Source organism: Vespa crabro, chromosome 24, assembly GCF_910589235.1.
Source record: "Vespa crabro chromosome 24, iyVesCrab1.2, whole genome shotgun sequence".
Taxonomy (NCBI): Eukaryota; Metazoa; Arthropoda; class Insecta; order Hymenoptera; family Vespidae; genus Vespa; species Vespa crabro.
Window position 1 is genome coordinate 2,098,880 of NC_060978.1, and position 18,497 is coordinate 2,117,376.

At 29.4% G+C, this 18,497-nt stretch overlaps 1 protein-coding gene across 1 annotated transcript; it reads left to right on the forward strand.

Moving 5' to 3' along the window:
* The first annotated feature begins 396 nt into the window (after window positions 1–396).
* Window positions 397–3,783, forward strand: LOC124432160 (zinc finger protein 773-like). The gene is made up of 8 exons (XM_046980802.1): window positions 397–951; window positions 1,341–1,854; window positions 1,936–2,203; window positions 2,304–2,501; window positions 2,572–2,739; window positions 2,827–3,019; window positions 3,106–3,381; window positions 3,469–3,783. The coding sequence occupies exons 1-8, from the start codon at window positions 826–828 to the stop codon at window positions 3,718–3,720; spliced, it is 1,995 nt and encodes a 664-aa protein (XP_046836758.1). The 5' UTR covers window positions 397–825; the 3' UTR covers window positions 3,721–3,783.
* Window positions 3,784–18,497: the final 14,714 nt, after the last annotated feature.

Sequence of the window (18,497 nt, forward strand, 5' to 3'; positions counted from 1 at the left end):
GCTAACTATCGCGAAATTAAAATTTCAAATTAATCGAATTTTATATCAAAATTATTTTAAATTTCTAGCGCTTTACGTTTTTTATAACATTGGACACGATTTTCCTCACTTTTCCCATAGAACTATCTGTCCAAAGAGTAAGTTTACTATGGTATATGAAATTAATTTCTATACGTCTTTTCTCATTGTTGATGTAAATCATTATAAATGGAGAGGTTATGAACAGCCTTTATTAGCTATATATTTTTCATTTGTTTTATTAAGTTATATTATGAACGATCGATATAGTAGAAATTTGCAAATAAATATTCTTGTTAATAATTTTGGGGATAATTGTTTGAAAATATTCACCATAGATGTCATGATTAGTTTATGATTATGGGAATACGAACGACGTGCTATAGTTTTTATAAACAACAAATGAATCAAAATACGTCTCTCATTGTTCTCTGAACATGCTACAGTATAAAGACAAGTGTCGAGTACAAAATCGAATTGTGAAAATCGAAAGATCGATTATTATAAGACGAAACGTCGATCGTATTTAATGGCGATATAAGTCGAACGAGAAAGAGAGAGTGAGAGAGAAAGAGAGAGAGAGCGTGAGAGAGTGAGAGTGAAAGAGTGAGAGAAAGAGAGAGACGTGTAATATTTTTGTCGTGAGGAAGAGAACATGTCCGCTGTCGGGGTTAGCGTCTATGCCGATCTTTTGTTTACGACGTCTTTGAAGCTCCTAACCGTATCACGATAAAATCGTTTTTGTTGTTCCATTTCTTTTTGACAATGCACTGCCACCGCATAAACGTTCTCGGATTTCTCGCATGAATGATGACGGAGCCGGAACTTTGCCGGCTCTGTGCCGAGACCAAAGAGAACTTCATCGGTATTTATGACGCCGAAGGACAGAAATTAGCAATAGAAGCTAAAATCGCTAAATGTTTACAAATTCAGGTAATTTAAATTCATCGTCATATTTCCCATTTCTTATCTCCATTTTTTATAAACGTAATTAAAAATTATATCACTCGTGTACGTTTGCAATTGAAGTGTTACGAATAATATATATATATATATATATATATATATATATATATATATATATATATATATATTTCATTTATATATACAAATAACTAATTTCCGTTGCTTTGCACCTTTAAAGAGATTTAACGTCTTCGTTATTTATATTCTTTTTCTTTTTTTTCATCATTTTCCTTCGTTAGAATATTAATTGAGGTTAAAGTATATATTGTATCCTTTAAATGATCTATTTTGATTTGATATTTACTTAAGCAAATAATATTTTTCCATTAAAGCATTCGTTCTTTTTGTCATTGTAGGTATTAATAACAGACGGTTTGCCGTTGTCAGTTTGTATAGACTGTTGCGTTTTATTAAATCAATGCAGTGAATTTTTTGAGAAGACCAATCAAGCTCAAGCATCTTTGAGACAATTACTAATAGAGCCCAAGTCTGAACCGTCAACATTAGAACCAAATATAGATTTTATTAAGGAAACAGTTGAATTCCCAAAAGAGGAAGAGATTCAAATCGATGAATGTCAATTATCAGATAACTACATTCATAATTCTGCTGTAAATATTACTAATACATATTTTAGTAATGAAAATGAAAATGATTGTAATCAACAAAAATATGAGACTGTAAAGGAAGAGAAATGTAAAATTCAAGTGAAAAAAGGTTCTCTTAAGCAGGCTAAGAAAAAGGTTAAAAAGAAAAGTCAAATGCAAAGGATGGATGATTTGGAATTATGTTTAACTTCTGATTTAAAGAAAGAACACAATGATATTAGTATAAAATCTAACATAAAAGTACCAGATAATTATATGACAGGTAAACATTTATATAATATTTTCTATAGATATTTAAATTTAAATATTTAAAGTATTTTAATCCATTCTATGGCATATATAGGAACAGATTCAGATTTGGAAATGATAGAAACTCGTGCAGCAGAACCACCAAAACCTGGACGTAAAAGAGGAGAAGGATTAGATAGATATCCTTGGTTATGTACTGATTGTAATGATAAATTACCAAGTTTAGAAGCATTGGAAGAACATCATGAAACTGTACATAATCAACAAGCAAAATATATGTGTGTGCAATGTTGCAAAGTCTATGACAAATATTATGGTTTCCTTACTCATGTCAAAAGGCATAAAACTAAAGCAAAATATAAGTAAGAATTCTTATCTATTATATTCTTTAAATTATATATATAATTATGATAAAACATTCAATATATTAACTTTGTATTTATTTCTCTTTATGATGTATAGTTGTGAGGATTGTGGAAAATCATTTGTACATAAAAGAGTATTAGACTCGCATAAGGCAGTACATAGTGAAGAACGTCCATATGTTTGTCAAACATGTGGTAAAGCATTTAGACAACAAAGCGCTTTATACATTCATAGTAGATGTCATTTACCGGATACAATGAAAAATCGTTTTCCTTGCGATCAATGTGATAAAAGGTAATTTATAATAATTAATTATAAAAATTATTTATTAATCAATATTATATAGATCTTCTTTATTATATAGATTTTCTACTAAGCCTAATTTGGTTACCCACAAACGTATTCATTCTGGTGTTAGGAATTTTACTTGCGATCAATGTGGAAAAAGTTTCATACAAAAAGGAAATTTAGAAGCTCACTTTTTAACTCATTCTGCAGACAAGCCATATAGTTGTTCTCAATGTCCAAAAGCGTATGTTTATTTGTACAATAAAAAAAAAAATATATATATATATATATATGTACATCTATAAAATAATTAATATAAATTATATTATAGATTTAAAACACCGTTACAATTGAAGAAACATGAAACAGTTCATACTGGTGCTAAACCACATCAATGTGCTGTTTGTGGTAGAACATTTAGAGAAAAGGGTACTTTAAGAGAACATCATAGGATACATACAGGTGCAATGCCTTTTACTTGTGAATTTTGTGGAAAATGTTTTCGTTTTAAAGGAATTTTAACGGTAAGAAATATATCCTTGATATAAAAATATATAAAATATCTATATATTGAATATACTATAATATTATATGTTATATTATATGTTAGACACATAGACGACAACATACTGGTGAACGACCATATAGTTGTTTAGAATGTCAACACCATTTTACAAATTGGCCAAATTATAATAAACATATGAAACGTAGACATGGAATTAATACATCTCATACGAAACATTTGTCACAATCTCAACAATCACAACAACAACAATCACAACAGCAAGAACAACAACAACAACAGCAGCAGCAACAACATTCGATTCAAGCTAATACCGCAGAAGATCCACTTTCCATATCACAAACAGAATCTACAACAGTACAGGTATTAAATAATTTTAATTAAATATTATTTACATATAATTATTAAAAGAATATTTTCTTAAATTATTTTTACATATTATTTATTTAGGTAATACAAGCTGTACCACATGTAACAGCACCTCAACCAATAGTCGTACAAGCTATACCAACAACAGCAATACAAACCTTCCAAGCAGATGTATCCGGGACGGTGCAAGATACTGTATTTCGAGAAAGAAATGCAACAACATATTTCAATGCTATGCCAGCAGCATTGCAAAACTTTTTACCCCCTAATTTGCCATACAACTTTTATAATATTTCAAACGTTACAGAAAATGATTTAATACAACATAGATAAAGTTAATTATTAATTTAAAAAAAAAAAAAAAAAAAAGAAAAAAAAAAGAATAGCTATATATTACTAGCTATGCATTCATGTACAAGCCTTTTTTACGATTATAAAACAAATAAGAATTTTGTTTCATATATGAATTCTTATAAGCTGCATTTCAAATTTAGTTTCATAATCAACATACAATAGTTAAATATAATGCTATTAATAATAATAAGTTTTCATTATGTTTTAGATTATTTTTCTAAGGACTAAAATAGTATGCATATCATCTTTTCAAGCGAAGTCAATAACGACTAGAATTCTGTCGTTATATAGATATAAAAAAAAAAAAAAAGATATTTTCTTTTTTGTATACAACATACGAAACGTTATTATTGCTAAACTGATTTTTATTATATAAAAATGTCAGACATAGTATTTTCTTTGTATATATGTTCAATGTAATTTACTTCCATAATTAATGATATATATATATATATATATATATATATATATATATATATATATATCATATTATATGTATATATATATATGATTTGATATATTACTATAGTATATTATACACAATCATGTTTATACAGGAGTACAATTTATAGATGAAAATTTTATAACTTCTAAAATAAGAAATAGGAGACCAAGAATTACTGAATAAATAAATTCAGTATTTGTGCTCGTAATTACAGTATTTGTAAAACATAGCTATTAATGAATTTTTGTAACGAATCATACATGCATTTAAAATGCACAACACAAATTAAGACAGTATGATCGTAATCTTAATATATCCAATTTATGATTCATCAAAAATTATTACATTATATCATGTCTTCGGGAGCTTCTTGCTCATATCATTTGCATCTTGATGCACTTGAGAAAAAAAAACAAACAAAAATGTAGTTATCATAATTATTTATTTATTCTATACTCATGAAAAAGTAATAGAAATTTTTAATTTTTTATAAAGAGAATTTCTCTCGTATGAATGATAAACGTGAAAATTTTTCTAATGTACGATGTTATTGATCATAAAATGTAAGTTGTGCAGTATTTGAATATCATTATTATAATATTCAAAGATAGAACATTAATATTGTAATAAGTTTTATCAGGCTGTGTATTATAAAATATAAAATGTCATAAAACGTTATGTATATTTCAGCGGTCATCAAAATTGAGTATTAAATATATATTTGTCGGTTTAAATAATCTTTATGACATTTGGATTTATAAATATAAGATGTTACATAGAAAATCTATTTGTTATGAAAGAAAAAAGAAAAACATTGTATGATATTTATTATTATTATTATTATTATTATTATTATTATTATTATTATTATTATCACTGTCATCATTATGTATCATTAATAGTATCATTATCATTGTCATCATCGATATAAGACTATTTGGAATTATATAAAAATTAATTCGTATAAAAATATCAAAGTTCAGATAAAATATATCTATGAGTTTATTATTAATATGTTTTTTCACATTAAGAGCATGAGCAATAACATAGAATGTCAGTTAATCATTATCAATTAATAATTTACTTTGCGATACATAATATTTGTGATATATTAATCTGTATGAAATATTGTTTGTAAATATATATATATATTTACTTTTTGGTACCACAACAGGATTAAACAACATAAGGCTATCATTTTAAAATAAAAAAAAAATTCCATTACAATTTACTAACTTGTCTAGATACTGATTTATATTACATAATATATTATAATTAAAACAAACATGCAATGCATAATATCTAATACGTTAAGTTATACATTATGAAATATTTGATTTATATATTCATATAGTTACTAATTCTTGTAAATACTTATACATTGAATTCAATTTATTTACGATATTTATGAAAAAAGAAAAAAATAAAGTATTATTTTCTCCATAGTAGTAATAAACAAAAATAATGATAGGTCTGATTTAATATAAATTGATGAATATTATATTTTACTTTGTGTCATGCTTAAAATACATTAGAGCATGAGAGACATAATTCTACATAGTGTTCATTCTATTATTCACTAAATTGCAGTGATTTTCTAGAAATTAGTATGCAATTGGCATACTCCTTGTATAGATAAAATTATAGTTATAATATAACAGTGGAAATAAAATATGTATATATATATATATATATACCTGAACATACAATGATTTTGTGCTCAAAAATTACACATATCGATAAACACAAAAAATAATATAAACAATGTAATAAATCTTATAAAATTATAAACCTTTTTTGTACAGGTTATGTTTTATCGCACGTTAAAAAGCTTTGCAGTAAAATGCAAATAAAGATTTCCGATAACAAGAAAATATATTCATCATTTATATTATTTCACAAAACGAATTTTATATTTGTACAAAATTAATATTAATTATATATTGTAATATTAATTAAATATTTTCAATATCGATCAACGTTAATTATGATACATTGCATTAGTGTTTATATATTACATCAACAGATGGCGACATTTGTTATATCTTTGAACTATATACTATATATATATATATATATATAAAATGATTCACTTGTAATTTTCATTAGATGTAATAGAACAATCGAAATGAGCAATATAATTTTCGTTAATTTTGACGATATTGACGTTTAGGTCATATAATTTATAAAAGAAACGTTTATTTCATTTGAAATAACGAAAAGTTTTTTAAAAGAAATGGATCAATTTTATATACACATATAAAACTGATAAAGCACGATATAAGATAATATGATCATCATTCGAATATATATATATATATATATATATATATATATAGATCATTATAAAAGAAATAGGATAAACGATATTCGATTAGAACACTTTTTAAAAGGAGTTGATATTGAACAAAACGAAATAAGAAAAAGTTATGGCCATTAAGGGTCATTTAGTAAACAATACAAGGTACCGAATGTATATATATATATATATATATATTTCCGGTCGCGAAACAATCTAATACTTTATGTGAACGGAAGTGTATGAGAATATCGATAAAGATCCTCCTCCTTCCTTTTCTCTAATGTCAAAACGAATTTATTTTTTTTTTCTTTTCTTTTCTTTTCTTTTCTTTTTTAATATAGTTCAAACAATGACGAACGTACGGACTCCTAATATTATTTTCCCGTCATCAACTTATTCAAAAGTTATAATCACCAGACGGGACAGGTGATTCTTTCATTGTGTACTCGATAACAAAGGCATATATATATATATATATAATACATATATAACAACAATAAGCTCGATCTGTAATTAAGTAGATATATGTATACATATAAATATAAATTTAATAGGTCATCTATGTAAGAATAAAATAATACATTCTATTCTAATGAGATCGATGACAAGATTGGTACACGTTTCGTTCAACGATTGGATTTATCGTTCCGTATCGATCGATGACTACGAAGATTTTTCTGACGTCAATTGTTTGCAAGAAAAGAAAAGAAAGGAAGGAAGAAAGAAAAAAATAAATAATAGCAATAATAATATCGTGGAGGTTTTTTTTTTCTTTTCTTTTTTTCTTTTTTCTTTTTTTCTGTTTTTTTATTTTTTTTTTTTTTTTTTTATTTTTTCTGTTCGCAGATAATTTAACATAAGACAATGGCAATTGTAGGATTTTCTCGAGTTAAAAGAGTTTCATCGTTATAATCGAAAATCGTTTTCATAAGGGAGGGGAGAGAGAAAAAAAAAAAAGGAAGAAAAAGAAAGAAAAAAAAGAAGAAAGAAATAAAAAGAAACTTTCTAGTTTTTCCAAGATTAAGGATATACTATTATAAATATCTATTTATGGGTTACAATGTACGCCGTAGAAAAATTACAAAACTAAGAGAAACTGTGAGAGTTCGAAAGATAATCCTTCTATTTTCTTTTTTTTTTCCTCTTCTTCTTCTTCTTTTTTTTTTTTCTTTTTCTTTTAACATTTATCATTTACTCGAATACATATATATATATATATATATATATATATATATACTGCAAAGGACAAAGGTGAATGTATAATACGTATGTGTATATGTATATACATAAATTGCGTGTTCTCTACTTACTTTATGAGGCAAATTGTTCAAACTGAACATATCCGTGAATTCGCAGGCATAAGTAGGACGACCCTTTCTCGGACTATTGTTTTCCAAGAGTCGGAAAAGTCATCGTGTAATTACTCCTACGTATGAATATATATATATATATATATATATATATATATATATATATATATATATATATACGTATATGTATATATGGGCGTGTATATATATGAAAGAAGATATAGAAGATTTTTAAAGTTTGATCTTAAGATTACTATGTCTTAGGAAGCATCTAATTAATCCATTCAACGACACCATGTAACATGAACTACGCGTGAAAATTAGCGATGAGTAATTATTAAGAAAAAAGAAAATGATTTCTCTCTCTCTCTCCCTCTCTCTCTCTCTCTATCTATCTATCTCTTTTCCTTTTTCTTTCTTTCTTTTTTTCTTTCCTCTTGAAAGCTTTCAATGTAAAATCAAGTGAGCTCACCTGTTGCATTCTCTCCCGTACGCGGGAACCAAGAAGGCATTCGATGTTAATGACGACTCGAAGAAGGATTCGTCGACTCGTGCAAGACCGAGTTTACACGATTTCCCTCGCGAACATATTAATTCAAAATTGTTTCCTCTTTTTTTTCCTTTTTCTTCTTCTTCTTCTTCTTCTTTTTTCTTTTTATTTATCTCAACTATGTAAGCTAAATTATAATATATTATCATTTTAATAACAACAATAAAAAGAACGATGTAGAAAGAAAAAAGGGGAGAAAAAAATTAAAAAGAGAGATAGAGATAGAGAGGGAAATAGAGTGTGTGTGTGTGTGAGAGAGAGAGAGAGAGAGAGAGAGAGAGAGAGAAACGATACAAAGAAAATACACAACATTTGTCTGTCATTTCTCATTGTAAGAGAAGAAACAGGACGAAAGCGGGAAAGCAAGTTGCGGTTTTATGTTCGTGCGAACGGCCGCGATCCTCCTCCTCTCTCGAATCGCGATCATCCACCGTGTTCCTTCACCTCGGTCACGGTTTGCGGATCATCCTCCGTACCAAAAATTTCTCAGTAAAGTCCTTTCTCTGATTCCGATATTCATCGTGATTGCACGCTTCGTAGATGGTATTTACTTTCGTATTTTTTTAAATTTCATCTCTTTCGAAAGCGATTCGAAATCAACGGATCTATAGATCTCTCATTTTATTTATCTGATTTAATTTAATAATTTTTCTTTCCCTTTTCCTTTTTTTTTTCTAATAGAGATATCTACGTTTATATATATGTATATATATTTATTTATATTTTTATATTTAAGAATTTCATAGATATTATTACGTTATACTTATATTCACAATTTTATACATGCAATTATTAAACTTATAGATACATTTGAAAGTAATGTTTCATATTATTTAAGTACGCATAATTAATTTCGTTGAAAGGATTAACAAAAACTCGTTGACGTGTATATTACATGTTTCTTGAACTACTTCATCTATTCTTTCTTTCTTCCTTTCTTTCTTTCTTTCTTTCTCTTTCTCTTTCTCTTTCTAACTCCTCCACGCGTTAATACCAGGCGAGTCAAGTTATGCCGGAAAAGGAGCGTTATTGCGTGGGCACGATTGAATTATATAATGTAATATATCGACGGAAGTTAATTATAATTAAATTATGGGTCGTGTGTTTTGCTCGGTTTTTTTTTCTTTCTCTCTTTCTCTCTCTATCTATCTATCTATCTATCTATCTATCTTTATCTATCTGTCCATATATACATATATATATATATATATATCTGTCTCTGTCTCTGTCTGTCTCTCTCTCTTTTTTTCTTTTTCATCTTCATTCATTTATCCAGTGAATAGGGTTTTGTGAAAGCCCCTCCGGACGGATGGGCTTCCTCCCTCGATGATTCCCCGCTTAGGAAGTCTACCTCGACTTCCCATGCCGTCTACTATCCCCCATCGATTTTCCTTTACTTCGTAGACGAAAAGATAACGCTACCGGTCGATGTCTCGTAAGAGAAACCACTAAGAAAATTATTTATTATCCTTTAAGATATGATCAAGTATATGATCTATAATTATTAAATATCCACGTATGTATATCAAATAATTTGTGATTATATGAATTAAGAACAAATTCCTCATCTATTTATGATAAATTTATTAACTGAATGTTTTCTATCATATCTCTCTGTAAAATTATTATTATTATTATTATTATTATTATTATTATTATTATTATTATTATTATTAATTTTTTGTTTCTTTTTTTTGCAGAGAGAGAGAGAGAGAGAGAGAGAGAGAGAGAGAGAGAGAGAGAAAAAGAAGAATCTTAATTCGTAGGGATTATGAAAATAAATTGACAAAATAAATTTCAATGCGGATTTGGAGTATAATAATTGGAGCAACGTTTATATCATCGTAAGGTGTATATGTAGTGATTAATTTTTTTTTCTTCTTCTTTTTTTTTTTATGATTAACTGTTACGTCGTACAGAAAGAGAAAAAGAGATTTGTAAGCATCGCATTGGATTTTATTCACTTTACGAACGTAGAAACGATGAACGCGAATCTTTGCGACATCCCGCACCGTCATTGTTCTCTCTGCCATAAGAGCCTTGCTCATATCGCAAGAATTCATTACCTTTCTCATACTTCAACGATACGGTCACTCTTAGATTCTAGATATTCTATAATCATTCGAGTTGTCCTATTATTGTCAGAATATTTTGAACGTTAGTGTATCACACAGGTACAATTTATCCTTTGTTATATCACTGTGAAAAAAAAGAATTTCAAATATTACGTATTCCGTATTGAATTTCGATATTTCGCTTGGATTTGCGAAGAAACTTTATAAGCGAATTCACAATAATTATCTGTATGCAATTGACGGGATCATAAATCGATCGATAAAGATGACGTAAGAATTATATTTACTGCGATCTTAATCGTGTACGAACGTCTTGACGAATTATGTAAGATGAGGAAAAAAAAAAAAAAAAGAAAAAAGAAAAATGGAAAAAGAAAAATGGAAAAAGAAAAAAAGAAAAAGAAAAAGAAAGGATGAAAAACATCTTTAATCGATTAATTTTCGACTATAAAATAAATTGTAAGTATGATCTTTATATTCATGTGATATATTTTATATATATATATATATATATATATATATATATATATATATATATATAATTTATACAATATCGATATGCAAATTGTATATAAAATAATTCTATCTGTAAATGATAATTAATTAGAATTATAAAATTGTTCAATTTATCTTTGATCAGGTTATCTATCTATATGATTATTATTATTATATAAAATTTATGTAATATTTATTTACAGATATTCGATTGGCCAATTAGTAAAGTAATAATTTGTAAGTAATTTAATATTGAAATAAATAACATTGTACATGTAATATATATTTATTAAAAATTTGTTAATATATCGTATTTAAATGAAATGACAATATATGTTTAAATCAAAAAAAAAAAAAAATTGTATACTTTACTATTGTTTTATTGAAAAAGAAAAAAAAAGGAATATATGAATGAAAACTATAAAGATTGAATATTATATTTATTGAAAGACATTTTAATATTTTATATATTCAAATAAACAACGTTAATATTTGTTACTATCTATTGAAAATTTCGACTTTATCTATTTTGGCCAATCTAATGTTATATAAAATGTTCGATTGAAAGTAAGAAATAAATTATATTATATATATATATATATATATATATTGTTACTTGGTGTTCACTCATACGAATAATTCACGACATTCGATCACGACCCACGCGTAAAACGCATGCAACAGCAACAATGATGCCGTAGTTAACAGTGCGGCATCGTTTGAACCTTATTAGCAGAACGGAAGGACTCACGAATCCATCGCGAACGCGGAGATCGTTCGAGGAACGACGCGACGCAATAATCCCGAGAAGGCGACATATTAATTTCCCCCTTTTATAGGCGTGGCTCCTCCTCACGATTAGTCGGCGATCTCTCTATATTTTAGACTTGCTACGCGATCCTTTTTTAAATGACGTGAATAAATGACTCCTCAATTCGGATAAAATAATAATATTCATTAAATCCTAATCAAAATTGGAACATTAATTTATCCTGAAAGTTTTTCTTCGTCTCTTTATCTCTTTTATCTTTTTCATTCTTTTTTCTTTATTATTATTTTTTTTTTTGTCTTCTCTTCTATTCTTACAAAATCAATTGTCAAATTCACATCCGAAAGGATTGTAATATTTTCTTGACAAACGTTCAAATTATTGATATAAATTATTATTTTCATCTTCTTTTCAACGAGCTGAATGATATTAACTCGTTCGAGATTTCAATATCACTCAGAGATACGTCGCAATTTATATGTATATACATATATACATATATATCTTGAAAATAAATTTTTCAAACGTATTTAATAAAATATTCTAATGTGCACCGATCAATCAAACAATTAATCAATATCAATTAATTAACACGAAGTAATGTGCAAAAATATAATTTATAATTACAGATTGATATAGAAGATGATTAATCGATTAAAAATCAATTATGACAGTAATAAAGATAGTAATGATATAATAACACACACACACACACACACACACACAGAAAGAGAGAGAGAGAGAGAGAGAGAGAGAGAGAAGGAAATATTACAAAACTATAAAAGTTCAACGATACGAATAAAAAAAACAACTACAATGTTCATATTCTAAGTTAAAAGTACTCTCGAAAGATCATGTATTCGCGTGCGTTTACGCTCGTAGACGATCGCATATACGTATGTACATGTTACATACGTATATATCTATCTGTATATATATATATATATATGTATGTATGTGTGTGTATATATAATGTCGAATGGTGAGCGCGAAGGTTGACACCTACGCTCTCGTGTGTGCACTCGCGCGCGAACGCGTTCAAATGAGCTCTCCGTGCGTGTAAAACAGACGGCGCGGTCGAGACGTCGTCGGATCCGCGTTTCTCAGCCGCGGAGTTAGTCATAGAATATATATATATATATATATATATATATATATATATATATATATACATATATATATACGGACAGGTAAGCGGAAAAATTGGCTCGAATCGACGGAACTACTTCCGGTGGAGCCAACCGCGGAGGCATCGTTCGTGAGCTCGCGCCGGCTGTAAGCTCGCTTGCTTTTGCTTGCTTGTTTGCTTGCTTGTGTGTGTATAGGTGTGTATGTGTGTGTGTGTGTGTGTGTGCGTGTGTGCGCACAGCAGAAGCGTTCGAAGCAGCACCGACACCGACGATTTTATATTTAGAATTTAACCATCGAACAAAACCGGGAATAGAGATCAGGCCACATCCGGAACCCTTCGCCGATGTTTTTCAACCTAGGATACGAGGAAAATCCTCGTAAAGGGTTCCACGGTTAAATTTGTCTTTTGAAAACTTCCTTCTTCTTTCTTTCTTTTTTTCTTTTTGTTTTTTCTTCCTTCGACTCCTTTCTTTCTTTCTTTCTTTCTTTTTTTTTTTTTTTGGTCTCTTCTTTTTCTATGATAACGTCTTTTAAACGTTAGTTACTCTCCATTCGAGTTTCTCTATCTTTTCTTTACGATTATTTTAATTTCAGTAATCAAATGTATATTGAAATTTTTAATATCTCCTTTAGATTCTTTACGATTATATTATTTGATTTGATTTTTATTTCTGTGAGAATCCATTCTTTTCTCTTTTCTTTTTCTTCCTTTTTCTTTTTTTCTTTTTTCTTTTTTCTTTTTTTTGGCCAATGAAATTTCTATTACCTACACATATTTATCTCTATATAATAAGAGATACACGTTGATACATTATCAATGTTTGTTTCATTTTATTACTCATATTTATTTATTTATTTATTTATTTATTTATTCGTAAAAGACTCGTCTTCTTTTTTTCATTAATGAAATGTTCATCAATGTTTTTATATTTTATTAGTTATACGTATATATACATATTTTTTTTCTTCTTATTCTTATAAAGGAACATTTAAAAGAATTTTATAGTTTCTAAAATGATAATTTAGACGTTCCACGAAAGTATCTATAATAATAGACACGCGATTTAAAATTAAAATAGATAAATAGCATCATAAAGTTAGTAAGCGTTAACATCATTACAATGTAGTCTATATAATAGAAGAAAGGCACTACTAGTGAGTTTCCTGTTTCGCATACACACACACACACACACACACACACACACATAGATACATAGATAACTACGAGAAAAATAATTATTCTATAATACTCGTTTATTCTTATTTTCTAGATTCCATATAAGGTAAAATATACTTATATATGAATGATGGTAAAGATCAGTATGTCGTCGACACTATACTTTCTCGCTCGCACGGATTTATTATTTCGCGTAACGAGACCGAGAGTAATATACACATATATACATACATACATACATACATACATACATATATATATATATATACATACAAATATGTGCATATTGCGTGAATAAAAATCATAAACATAGAAAAAAAAGAAAAAAACAAAGAAAAAGAACAAAAAAAAAAAGAAAAATAAAATACGTGATAGATATCTTTCGTATATCCTTCGTTCTCATCTTGAAATATTAGAGAATCAAATTTCTGACTCCTTACGGACAATTTGACCCGTATATCAGTATCCTACTTCCGTTTGATTATTATTAAAAGGAATACAATATAACAGCGGGATTATTTTTCTCTGGCATTTTACCTCGTCTACGTATTACCGATGCAACGTTAAACTTTTACGTCGACATAATTCGCCATCGTCGTTGTCGTCCACTTTGATCTTGGTCTTGGGTCTTGGGTGTTGTATCTATCTAAGAAATTTAACACAAGTTTGATGACTTGGTCTAATAGAACAGAAAGAAATAGAGAGAGAGAGAGAGAGAGAGAAAGAGAGAGAGAATAGAGGTAGAAAGAAAAAGAGATAGAGATAGGAAATAGAGTTTTATGTCTTCGTCGACATCAGAGATAAACTCTGTCCGACGTAGAGAAAAGCTGTGACAAATGATTTGTGGTCTTGTATCATTCACGTTCATTAAGACGCAAGGACCACGCTGGATGAACATGAAAGAGAACGACGGAGTAAGAGGAAAGATTGTTTTTTTCTTTTTTCTTTCTTTTTTTTTCTCTTCTTCATTTCTTCTTTTTTTTTTTTTTCAATGGTGGTTCAACCGGTCTCTCTCTCTCTCTCTCTCTCTCTCTCTCTCTCTCTCTCTCTCTCTGTCTCGATTTACTCGATATGCATCTTCACTGCGGACATTTACCAGAAACCGTCGGTCATCCTTTACGGATGTAGACGTGTTACGATAGCAAGTAGAATACGTAAGAGAGGAACGTTCGCTCTTCATCTATCATCGGAACATACGCGTAATATGCGAACATGAACGTTCGATTTCATTCCATGTATTTTACTCGTTAACGTCAATGACGTATTTTCGATGAATCTTAGAAAATAATTGGATAACAACTATGTATGTTTACTTATGTACTCACTCATCTACTTATTTATTTATATATTTATTTATTCATTTATTTATTTAACTAGTTCGTGAAACATACTTACACGCATTTCCCTTTATATCACGATAATCGCACTCACCGAGAGTTATCTTTTGCGCCCAAGGATTACCACCATGTGTCGTCATGGTATGATTATTCATCGTCGTTTCCTTTTCGTTAAGATACGTTTTAATCATTAGAATTGCACCGTATAACTCGCTTGGATTTTTTCTCTTTTTCTTTTATTTAAAAAAATTTTGTTTTCTTTTTTTCTTTTCTCTTTCTTTTTTCTTTTTTTTCTTTTTTTTTTTTTTTTTTCCCCCTTTATCCGTCGAACAGAAAGAATCGACAGACGTGTGCGATTAAGAAAGTGTGACGCAGAAATTTACTTTCTCATTTCTCCCGCAATGAGATAGAAAAAGATAGTCTTATATTGTATTTCATTTATGGAAAATTATCGAGAGTAAACTAAGAGATGTAATATGCTGTAAAAGAGAGAGAGAGAGAGAGAGAGAGAGAGAGAGAGAGAAAGGAAAACGGAGGAAGAAAAAATTAAAAATTAAAAAAAAAAGGAAAAAGGAAAAAGAATGAAATAAAATAAAGCATAAATATTATGAAAGATCGAATTTTCTCTTGGACAAGATTTTCAAACAATTAAACGTTCAATCGATTTTGTCGTTGTATTTAACAAATAAAAACGACGAACTCGTTCCAATCGAGCTCTCGTCTACGTCGAGTCAGTGAATCGGTCAAGGAGAAATTTCTAAGAGCACGTGGTACGTTATATATATATATATATATATATGCACATGCATGTACGTAAAGTAAGTATATCATATATACATAGATACATGTATAGGTATATACATACATAGATATCATCAAAGTTGATCGTCGTAAGTATTCGTGTCGGTAGTTTTGCATCGATCTCACCTTCGACGATCATCGTCGTTGTCGTCGTTGTCGTCGTCGTTATCGTTATCGTCGTCGTCGTCGTCGTCGTCATTGTCGTTGTGTAGTCGTCCGTCGTTGTAAGTAGTCGTGTCGTGCATAGCATTACGCGTTCACGCTGAATGGCACGGAACGATGCACGTGCTACGTGCGTTACGTCAGGACGCATGCGCGTTAAGAACGTAAAGCCCGTACGTACGCGACTGTCACTACCACGACTTCATTCATATTTTTTCCTTCTAGCTTCAGCACTCCACCACCACCACCACCACCACCATTACCACTACCACCACCATACTACTGCTACTACTACTACTACTACCACTACTACCACTACTACCACTACCACTACATAACAACAACACACCAGTTCCATTCACGCGTTCGTTCGGTTGATCGAGCCGGTCGCGAGAGTCGCGTAGTAACACATAAACGCACACGATTTCTCTTCGATTGGTTTACCGCCGATAATGCTCCACATTCATACGCGATAATTCTCACTACGTCATTGTACACGTATAGACTGTATACATCGCATACGCCGATACATTTATACCTTTATGTGTATATATATATGCATACGTTACGTTACGAACGAACATGCATATCTATTTACATACTTACACGGTAAAGATCGCGATCTTTTTTCGTGCTTAGCTCTCTCTCTCTCTTTCTCTCTCTCGATCTCGCAAAGCATATCTCGTCATCGACTTTCTTCCTTCGTTTCATTCCACGACACGATATTCATCGTGTTTATTTAAATCACCATTACGAGACTTTCTCGATCGAGAATGAAATTGCATCGTTCATTGACAGCGCGATATTTCAATTTTGTTCCCTCCGTTTTTTTTCTCTCTTTTCTTTTCCTTTTTTCTTTCTTCTTCTTCTTCTTCTTCTTCTTCTTCTTTTTACTTTTTAATTATTTTTTTTTTCTTTTTATTTTTTTTATTTACTTCCTTTCCCTTTCTTTTTTTTCTTCTTTTAGAAAAAGATCACATTCATGACACATACATACGTATACATATGTATGTATGTATGTATATATATTATAATACGAACGTTCGCGTATACAAGCGTTAAAACATTTTTCAAGGATTAATTTGCACGATACATTATTAGAAGTATAAATTTGCGCTTTATTGAGCCCCATCCTTATTTATATATGTATATATATATATATATACATACATAAATAGATACATTTGTAATATATTTATGTATATAGGTATTTATGTATATATGTATATGTATGTATATATGTATAAGAGCCACTTATCTTCGATCCTTTCATAATGCGTCAGATAACGTCCGATAAGTCGCGTGCCTTAACGTATAAAAGAGTTTCGTTGTAGACCGATAAGAGACACCCATTCCTGTAATGTTTTACATTATCAATGAACAGGCACGCAAAAGGAACAGACGGCACGAGGAACGTGTATACAAACAATTATGATGTAATACGTGACTCTTTCCAATCGATTATAGAACGAAATTTTTCTACTTCTTCTTCTTAGGATTTGCGAAAGTTTGCGGATTTTTACGAGACCCTTCCACCTACGCACCTTTTCTTTGTTATTTTCTAGGACGAACGATTTTTTTCTATACATATATATATATATACATTTTTTTTCCTCTTCTCTTTTTCTTCCTTTAAATTCGAAACTCGAAATTCGAGCGAATGCATAAAGAACGCATTATTCTTTATCGTGCGAAAGGAAGCGATAGGTTCGAGGATAAGATTCGAAGGATTTACTCAAGAATTTCATTTCCGGCGATAACGAAGAGGGAATTTGTCGGACGGGAAGGTTGTTCGCTCGTGTATATATATATATATATATATATATATATATATATATATATATATATCCATATATACATATATAAAAACACACTACTAGCATAGGACGTCGATACTTTCGGATAACGTATCGTCAATGACGTCAAATATTTTTGACCACCACTCTCCCCTCCACCTATCTACGGACTGTTTTAAATCCTCACACACGACGTACAGGGCCCTCGTTTCCCTTGCGCGCAAAATAGCACCGTAAAATGATTCTGTTGGTGGTGTGCGCGATTACCGGCCATTACCGGCCATAATGATAGAACGTGCGTAAGCGCGTTGCAACGACGCTCGGAGATTTTAACAGACGGCTCCTTTTGGAATGGACTAAAAAAGAAAATGAAAAAAAAAAAAAAAAAGAAAAGAAAAGAAAAAGA

Coding starts and splice junctions, on each gene's coding strand:
- LOC124432160 (XM_046980802.1), top strand. CDS start 826: ATGATGACGGAGCCGGAACTTTGCCGGCTCTGTGCCGAGACCAAAGAG. Junction 952..1,340: donor CTAAATGTTTACAAATTCAG/GTAATTTAAATT, acceptor TTGTCATTGTAG/GTATTAATAACAGACGGTTT. Junction 2,502..2,571: donor TGCGATCAATGTGATAAAAG/GTAATTTATAAT, acceptor TTTATTATATAG/ATTTTCTACTAAGCCTAATT.